The following is a 9,261-nucleotide window of genomic DNA, read 5'->3' as shown; positions in this document are numbered from 1 at the left end:
TCTCCAGCTTTGGGAGTACTGAAACTCAGTGTCTCCTCCCACGTTCTCCAAGTACAGCACAATGCCAGCGATCCCAAGCTCTTGGGCCGAGTTGGTCATCTTGGGGTCCAGGACACTGGGGAAGCATGAAGCAATAAGGAGCTTCTTCTCCACGGGGACTGACAGTCTGCTTTCTGTTTAGATTATTTGTTGTCCCTTCAATAAACTCCCCAGTTGTCACAGCACAGAGGCATGAGCAGTATTCAGCTCTCACTTTAGGGCGTTTCCGCTGATTCTATCCTCACTAATGTACTTCAGGTATATCCCTTTCTAGAACTTGGATTGGGATAGAAGAGTCTGTGAGTGATTGACCAGCATTCTCAAAAGCTTGATTTTTTGGTCTGGTTTTTTTTTGTTGTTGTTCTATTTGTTTGATTAAGAACTTTACTTTTTAATCTAATGAACTAAGAGAGTATCTTCTGTCCTGGATAGTTTAGAAGAGCTCTTCCCCTAGCAACAGAGGTGTCATCTCAAAAGATTTTTCTGATTGGCTGAAGCTTGACTGATTTGAATTTTAATCATGTCAGACTCTATCACACCCCACATTCTCTTTCCTTTCATTCTTATTTATTCTGCCTCACTCCTGAGCTCTACTAACCCCCATCAAAGCACCCAAGAAGAAAATGGCCGTAAGTGGAGTCCCTATTCTAGGATTTCTCATCATGGCTGTCCTGATGAGCCCTCAGGAATCCTGGGCTATCAAAGGTAGGTGCTGGGAGAATCCAATCTGGGGATGATAGACTATGAAGCTTTTGAGAAATGAACTGAAAACATTTGCAAGACAATCTCTGGAGTGAAAGAAAAGTGCGACAGGCATCATGTGTGTGTAAGTTTGAAAGTATAATAAATTGTAGTTTGGAGGAGTGCTTCCCTCACTGCAAACTGAAGTAAGTTAAATTTAGTTTGGAGGAACAAAACTGAGCTGTAAATTGATTATTGCCACTGACTCGATATTAAATATAAGGCAAACTTGGGGGCATTATTATCGGACAGGCATTAACAAGTTACATCTCTGGGCTTTAATTTTAATTTTTCTTTCTGGAAAATTAGTAAAATTAAAAATTAAAAACCTCACATAATTTTGTTAGAATTAAATGAAAAACATATGAGAAGTTCTTAGCACTATCCTTAGCTAAATAGATGGTACAGTTGTTATTTTTTGGCATGTAAACCCTGACAGCATACTTTGAGCACAGACACCGTATTGAAGATGATTAGAAAGAAAAGTCACCAAAGAGCAGCAATTGACCCGAGGGAGGTGGGAGTGCAGGCATGCTGATATGAGTCACATTTAATTTACTGCCTCCTGGGACAGTGCTAGCCATCCCTCCACCCGCCCCCCTCAACCCTGTGCTACAATAGATCTTACATGGCCTTATTTAGTAGTATTTTCAAGAGAGTAGAAAAATGAATAAGGAAGTAGGGAGCCTGGTATCATTCTCTGCCATCCCCAGAGCAAACATCTGTGCTGTTGTAAAGACGTATTGTGAAAAAGTGTTCTCCACCCAGAGTGACCCCCACAGAAGGTGTCAGATAGACCGAAAATAAGCAAAATAATAACCTAGGTCCCAGACCCATAGTGGCAATTATAGGTTTCTACTGCCCAGAAAGAGCCATATATGGGGATGCCCACCTGGAAAGATAGAGGTTCTTCCTTGATTTGGAAAGGGGTAGCTAGAACATGTGTGTGTGTGTGTATGTGTGTGCATAGATTCAAATGCTAAATAAATCCCTAGATTTATCAATACACAGTCAAAGTTTAAGATCTCTCACCTTATCTTTGAAGACTAAAGAGGGAAACAATCTCCCTATCATCTCCACACATCATGGAGGTAGCATACTCTCCAAGTGTAGCTTTTCTCGTTCAAGTTGATTATTCCCTTGGTGTTGGCTATTTTCAGTATCAACCACAATAGAATATGTTCCATGATAACAATCTCGATTTAAGGAGCATTAAGATAAAAGGTCAAGTTGCCAAGGTCGATCCAAACATGATTCTCCTCACAGAGGTATCCACAATGTGGATTTGGATCCAGGGAAGTAGGTGCTCTACAACATTGCAAGGATTCAGTCTTAATTTCCTGGGTCCCTCAGGCCCCAGGAAATTCAAAAATCCATATTTTGTATGGGGATTTGGTCTTTAAATACAAAGCAGTTTCTACCTAAACTGTGAACACTGCTTGTTATAGGCTTGTTGATATACTTAGAAATTACTTACCTTATCTCATTGGATCTTAAAAACAAACCCATGACAGAATATGACAGAATCAAAACCACAACAGAACTATGTAATAAGAAAACTACACATATGTAGGTAGAATAATCTGCTCAAGATCGCTAGATAAGTAGCTGAGTAAGAATTTAAGATTTTATGTGATTCCAGAGTTCAAATCCCAACCTTTCAAACAGTGTTTCTTTCTTCTTAAGAGTACAATGTTCTGAGATGCTCTGGAATTCTGGCCTGAGTATATTTAATGCCTGGGTAAAGAGAGTGAGAGAACATTTCTCTTTTAGGAGCTGCTGCTGGATTTCTAAAAAGAAAATCATTTCCCAGCTAGTAACATGGAGACAAACAACAGCTTGACAAGACTGGGTTTTCAGCCCTCGTCTCCTTTCAGTCTACCTTCTCGAACAGACCCCCCACTGCTCCCCCCACCCCCAGGATGATGTCCCCTGCCCAGACCTCGTCTTTCACTCCCCTACTCTCAATCACCCTCCATTCCACTTGGCCCAGTCTCTCTCCTTCAGCTCCTGTCGACTATACGTGGGTTCTTCTCCATCTCCCCCTCCTGACTGCCCCCTTTCCTGCCTTTTCAGAGGAACATGTGATCATCCAGGCTGAGTTCTATCTGGCCCCTGACCAATCAGGAGAGTTTATGTTTGACTTTGATGGCGATGAGATTTTCCATGTGGACATGGACAAGAAGGAGACGATCTGGCGGCTTGAAGAATTTGGACGATTTGCCAGCTTTGAGGCTCAGGGTGCATTGGCCAATATAGCTGTGGGCAAAGCCAACCTGGAAATCATGATGAAGCGCTCTAACAACACCCCGGACACCAATGGTAACTGTCTCTCTGCTGCGCTCCTGGATGTGGGTATCCATGGCTTTAAAATAGATGCTTAAGCCCTTTGTGTAGTATTACTGTGACTGACTTTTCCTCCCAGGGGCTTAACCTTGCTGTAAACAAGCCCAAAACTTTCACGCCACAGACCCAAGAACTTTATGGGTTTGTTCCGTTCTTGATGTGCTCAAATCTTGTCTCTGTCATCCATGGTCACTCACAGGCATTTCGCTGAGTCCATGCTGGGGGAGCCAGGAGCAATATTGGCTCCAGTTCATGGGAGAGGGTATCAGAGATAGGCCTCTGAGAATGTGGCATAGACTTTTCAGGGCACAATCTCAACTGTTTTTTGGCATTAGAGTCTTTAAATAGGTTTGTACCACAATTCAGGGTGGAGGGAGAGGCGCAGGTCTAAGCGGTGAAGACTAATTTCTGTCCTGTGTCCCCCCAGTGCCTCCAGAGGTAACTGTGCTCACAAGCACTCCTGTGGAACTGGGAGAGCCCAACGTCCTCATCTGTTTCATTGACAAGTTCTCCCCACCGGTGGTCAAGGCCACATGGCTTCGAAATGGAAAACCTGTCACCACAGGAGTGTCAGAGACAGTCTTCCTGCCCAGGGAAGACCACCTTTTCCGCAAGTTCCACTATCTGCCCTTCCTGCCCTCAACTGAAGACTTCTATGACTGCAAAGTGGAGCACTTGGGCTTGGATGAGCCTCTTCTCAAGCACTGGGGTATGGACCATCCTTCAATCTACTTTATGTTAAGGTTTCCTCCTGTGATGCTTGTGTCTGGACCTTTGGAACACAGAGTGTCCTGTTTGACAACATCCGCTGCAACTCACATACCTGCCTTCTCCCATTACTCCGCTTCCTCCACTTTTTAATCTGCAATTCCTTCAATACATCACTCTGTCTTCCTCTTCTTTAATCTATTAACATTCTCTTGACTAAGTACCCCACATTTTGCCCCAAGTATTACTCCCTACCTCATTCATTACCATGTACTCTGTCTTATTTTTCCCCAGAGTTTGATGTGCCAACCCCGCTCCCAGAGACTACAGAGAATGTGGTGTGCGCCCTCGGCCTGGTTGTGGGTCTGGTGGGCATCATTGCTGGCACCATCTTTATCATCAAGGGCGTGCGCAAAGGCAATGCCACAGAACGCCGGGGCCCTCTGTGAGGCACGTGGAGGTGGGTTAGGTGTGGTCAGAGGAAGACGTATCTGGAGGTATCTGAGGGAGGAAAACAGAGTGGGTGGGGAAAAGGAAGGAAGGACATGTGATGCCTTTAAGAGAAAGGGTAGGAACAGACGAGGCTCTTGATTTCTGTTTGTTAGAACGAATCAGACATGGCATCATCTGGTATCCCAAAGCTTCAGGGTCTCTCAGCCCTTTCCATAGATGTGCACCTATACCACACCTTCAGTCTTGCAAATCCTTTCCAGTACCTAAGACCACCGTTTCACATTAGGATACTGAGTCCAGCGATCTAGGAGAATAAGCCTTGGGCAGTTCCTGGCTTGTATTTCCTGAGGCTGTCTGTTCAGAAGCATTTCCGGAGCCTGGCTCCTTTGGGGTTAGGGTAGATTCATGGCATGAAATGGAAATCTCTTAGAGGCCAATGCTTGGTTTTGCTCCTCCAGTCTGAAAAGTGCTATTGGAAGCTCTAAGAAAAGGTAAAGCCTGGTTGCTTATTCATGTTCACTTGGAGAGTAGGGCATACATTTCATGTTAGAAAGCTCAGATCAATATTAAAAACTTTTCCAAAGTCAAAGGATTAAAAGAGAAGAGAAAGTAATTTGAAGGGAAGAGCTCAAAATATTCATCTTAAACTCTTTAGCAACTATGTGCATCCTGTTACAGGTGGTGGCCTTTCTCAGAGAGAAGACCACTGAAGAAATTTCTGCTTCAATAGCTGACAATAAAAGCTGGCAATACTCCAATCGTTGACCTCAGTGAAAACAGCCATCTTCAGCATTTTCCAGGCCTTTAGCCACCCCAGAGTGGTGACACCTTCCCCTATCTCTCCATACTCCATACCCAGTTGGCTTCTCCGTCTGTTGCCCTTTCCTGTATCTGTTTTCCTTCTATTTCCCATCATTTTATTATCACCATTCAACCCCTCTGGAATAAACCCCATAGGCTTCTTTCTCTGCTATGGAATGTTCTTAACATTCCATGAGGGTATCTCCTCTTATTGCTTCAGGGTTCTTCAAACTGTGATTTTTCTGAATACAATAAACTATTTTTAAGGGTCTTAGATGTATTATTTTGTTGTTTGAGCCAGTTCTTTGTCGGGGGAGGGAGAGGATGGGGAATTTATGTGATCCTTCCATCCTGAAATGTCTGAATGTTGAATGTATCTTATAAGCTCTGGAATTAATTAGAAATATCCAAGTTCAGTAGGGCTCAGTAGCAACTGCAGGCACCCCTGTTGCTGTGGTCTAGTCCTCATCAGGAAAACCTTAAAGTTCGTTTGTTGGGAGATCCCTGCTGAGCAATGGGTCCAGAATCCGGTTTTGGTTCTTGAGCCTGCAAGTCAATGACATATCTGTATCTTCAGCCAAGTGAGTCTCAAACCCCAGGTTTTGGCCTCTGAGAATGGGTGAGACAGATGGAGGGGAGCGGATGGGGGCAGAGTGGGGAGCAGAACAAGAGCCTCCACATACATTTTAGGATTTGCATATCAACATCACCCACCCCAGACTTAGTGAGGAATGACACTGGACACTGAAGGTTGGCATTGCCCATTCTAAAAGACGTGGTTACAGATGCCTGTTTCATTCCCAGGGGAATAGTCTGACTCATTCTTGGAACCATCTTCTTACCATCTTATATTTGGAGATGTGTTTTTGAGGGGAAAAAGTGAGTAAGTGGAAAGGGAGGCAGGATATGGCATTAAAATGAGAGGAAAATAAGTGAAACACAGTGAGCTATTGCTCATTTGTAAAACTATTTCTAAAATGGTTACCAGAACCTACCACAAATCATAAAGATTAACTATCCATGACAGTGCAGTAGACACTGCAAATAAGTGCTGTTGAAATGAGTTAGACTTGGGTTTCATCTTGGCTCTATCATTGACTAGCTATGTATTCATTGGTGTCTTACTTAATTTAGCCTCAGATTCCTCATGAAAATACTGACGTTAATTTTTACAGCATTGAGTTATTATCAGAATTAAAGGAAAAATGTAAGCAAAGTAATTAGGCAATATGCTTAGTGATAATAAAATATTGCAAAAATTATACATTCCATTGTTTTCTTCAAAATTTCTACAGCTTGATGATAAAAATCTAAGAGAAGCAAAACAAAACAAACACAATCCAAGGCAGTATGATGCTATAAGACTTACTGGTAAATAACAAGATTCTCTATCTATGGCTTAGAGCTGTGATCCCCAACCCACAGGTCACAGACTGATATCTGTCCGTGGCCTGTTAGGAACCTGGCCATGCAGCAGGAGGTGAGTGGCGGTCGAGGGAGCGAAGCTTCATCTGTATTTACAGCCGTTCCCCATCACTTGCATCACCGCCTGAGCTCCGCCTCCTGTCCCATTCTCCCCTCCCCACACCCACCATCCATGGAAAAATTGTCTTCCATGAAACCAGTCCCTGGTCCCAAAATGTTTAGGGACTGCTGGTTTAGAGGATCAAAGCAGAATCTTGAGACTATTGAATGTAGGATAGGCACAAGTGTTCTTTTTAGATGTCTACAATTCTTATTATAAAGCAAACAATAGAGAATACACTAAAACTCAGACAAGCATGGGATAAAAAAAGCAAAAATTAAACCCATATTCTCCCATATAAGAAAACCATTTTTTAAATAGATTGATTTTCTGGGGCAGTTTTAAGTTTACAGAAAAATTGCAGAGAAATTGCAGAGTTTCCATGTACCTCCTTCCCTAAAACCACCCGCCAGCCAGTTTCTCCTATTATTAACATTCTGCATTAGTATTGTACACTTGTTCCAATTGATAACCAGTACTGATATTATTATTAACATTAACTAAAGTCCATGGTTATATTAGGGTTCACTCTGTATTATACAGTTCTATGTGTTCTGACAAATATTTAATACATAATGTCAGATATTCACCATTACAGTAAAATACTTTCGCTGACCTAAAAATGCCCCATGCTCCACCTATTCATCCCTCCCTCCTCCCCCAGACCCCTGGCAATCACTGATCTACTTACTGTCTCTGTCGTTTTGCCTTTTCCAGAATGTCATATAATTGTAATCATATAGTATGTAGCTTTTTCAGAAGCTTAGCAATATGCATTTAGGTTTCACTTAGCAATATGCATTTAGGTTTCCTTCATGTCTTTTCATGGCTTGATCGCCTATTTCTCCTTAATGTTGAGTAATACTCCATTGTATGGATGTGTCAGTTTGTTTATCCGCTCACCTACTGAAGGATATCTTGGTTGCTTCCAATTTTTGACAGTTATGAATAAAGCTGTTATCAACATTCATTTACAGGTTTTTGTGTGGACATAAGTTTTCTACTCATTTGGCTAAATTCTTAGGAGTGCAATTGCTGGATCATCTGGTAAGAGTGTGTTTAGCTTTGTAAGAAACTGTCGGAATGTCTTCCAAAGTGGCTGCACTGTTTGCATTCCCACCAGCAATGAATGGGAGTCCCTGTTGTTCTACATCCTCACCAGCATTTGGTGCTGTGAGAGTTTTAGATTTCAGCCAGAAAGCCACTTTTTAGAAACTTTTTACTTTGAAATAATTATAGATCCACAGGAAATCGTAAAGACAGTATCGAGAGTTTCTGCACGCTCCTTTACTCAGTTTCTTCAAATGTTTATAACTTAAGTAACTATAGCACAATATTGAAATCAGGAAACTGATACTGGTACAATATGTGTGTGCAGTTCTGTGCCTATGTTTTATCACGTTTGCAGATTTGCGTAACCACCACTGCAATCAAGTGCAAAACTATGTCGTTGCCACAGAGATCCCCTTGTGCTACCCTTTATAGTCACGACCTCCTCTCCCCACATCATCGCCCTAACATCTGACAACCACTAACCTCTTCTCCGTCTCTGTAACAGCATTCACTTTGAAAACGTTAGATAAATGGAATCATACAGTATGTGACATTTTGAAACTGGCATTCTCACTCAGCAAAATACCCTTAAGATCCATCCAAGCTGTTGCATGTATCAACAATTTGTTCTTTTTTATTGCTGAGTAGTATTCCATGGTGTGGATGTACACCATTTGTTTAACAATTTGCCTATTGAAGGACTTTTGACTGTTTCTAATTTGAGGCTACTACAAATAAAGCTGTTATGAACATAACAGCTTTAAATATAAGGTTTTTGTATGAACACGAGTTTTCATTTCTCTGATAGAAATGTCCTGGAATATAATTGCTGGGTCATGTGTCAAATATATGTTTGGTTTTTCAAGAAACTGCTAAACTATTTTACATTCCCACCATGAGTGTATGAGAAATCCAGTTTTCCTGCATTCTCACCAGCATTTACCAATGTCAGTATTTTTTATTTTAGCTGCTTTAATAGGTTTGCAGTGATATTTCATTGTGTTCTTAATATGCATTTCCCCAGTGGATAGTGACTGCACATCATTCAGTGGGCTTATTTGCCATCTATCTATATGAGAAAATGTCTCTTCATGTCTTTTGCCCATTTTGTAATTAGATTTTTTTTTACTGTGCAGTTTCAATAGTCCTTTATATGTTCTAGAATATAATGTGTTCTTTGTGATATATGTGGTTCGTAAATATTTTCTTATTGTCTATAGCTTATCTTTCATTTCTTAACATGATACTTTACAAAAGTTTTCAATTTGATAAAGCCCAGTTTATTTCTGTTCTTCTTTTTTAGTTAGTACTTTTGGTGTCTGTGTAAGAACTCTTCACTAAGTCCTAGCTCCTGAAGACTTTTCTCATATGTTTTCTTTTAAAAGTTTCACATTTAAACTTATGATTTATCTGGGGGCAAATTTTTGTATAAGGCGTGAGAATTCGTTAAGTTTATTTGTTCTTTTTTCTTTTTACTTTTTTTGTTTGTTTCGATTTTGGTTTTGCTTATGGATAGACTTGCTCCAGCACCATTGTTTGAAAAGACTATACTTCCTCCCTTGAATTTCTTTGCATCTTTGTCAAAAATGAGCTGG

General features: G+C 41.2%; 1 protein-coding gene across 2 annotated transcripts; it reads left to right on the top strand.

Annotated features, from left to right (window-relative positions):
• Positions 1-551: 551 nt before the first annotated feature.
• Positions 552-5,355, top strand: LOC105817913 (mamu class II histocompatibility antigen, DR alpha chain). 2 transcript variants are annotated; one of them, XM_012653754.1, is made up of 5 exons: positions 552-744; positions 2,857-3,102; positions 3,554-3,835; positions 4,129-4,294; positions 4,966-5,355. In XM_012653754.1, the coding sequence occupies exons 1-4, from the start codon at positions 663-665 to the stop codon at positions 4,281-4,283; spliced, it is 765 nt and encodes a 254-aa protein (XP_012509208.1). In that variant the 5' UTR covers positions 552-662; the 3' UTR covers positions 4,284-4,294; positions 4,966-5,355. The 2 variants fall into 2 exon arrangements, with proteins under 2 accessions (XP_012509208.1, XP_012509209.1); XM_012653755.1 differs by having other exon boundaries at positions 4,129-4,284; positions 4,966-5,025.
• Positions 5,356-9,261: the final 3,906 nt, after the last annotated feature.

This window comes from Propithecus coquereli, unplaced genomic scaffold, assembly GCF_000956105.1.
Source record: "Propithecus coquereli isolate 6110/MARCELLA unplaced genomic scaffold, Pcoq_1.0 Scaffold426, whole genome shotgun sequence".
NCBI classification, from domain to species: domain Eukaryota; kingdom Metazoa; phylum Chordata; class Mammalia; order Primates; family Indriidae; genus Propithecus; species Propithecus coquereli.
The sequence above is the reverse complement of the archived record's forward strand: the minus strand, read 5'-3'. Positions and strand labels throughout refer to the sequence as shown.

Coding starts and splice junctions, on each gene's coding strand:
- LOC105817913 (XM_012653754.1), top strand. CDS start 663: ATGGCCGTAAGTGGAGTCCCTATTCTAGGATTTCTCATCATGGCTGTC. Junction 745..2,856: donor GGAATCCTGGGCTATCAAAG/GTAGGTGCTGGG, acceptor CTGCCTTTTCAG/AGGAACATGTGATCATCCAG. Junction 3,836..4,128: donor GCCTCTTCTCAAGCACTGGG/GTATGGACCATC, acceptor ATTTTTCCCCAG/AGTTTGATGTGCCAACCCCG.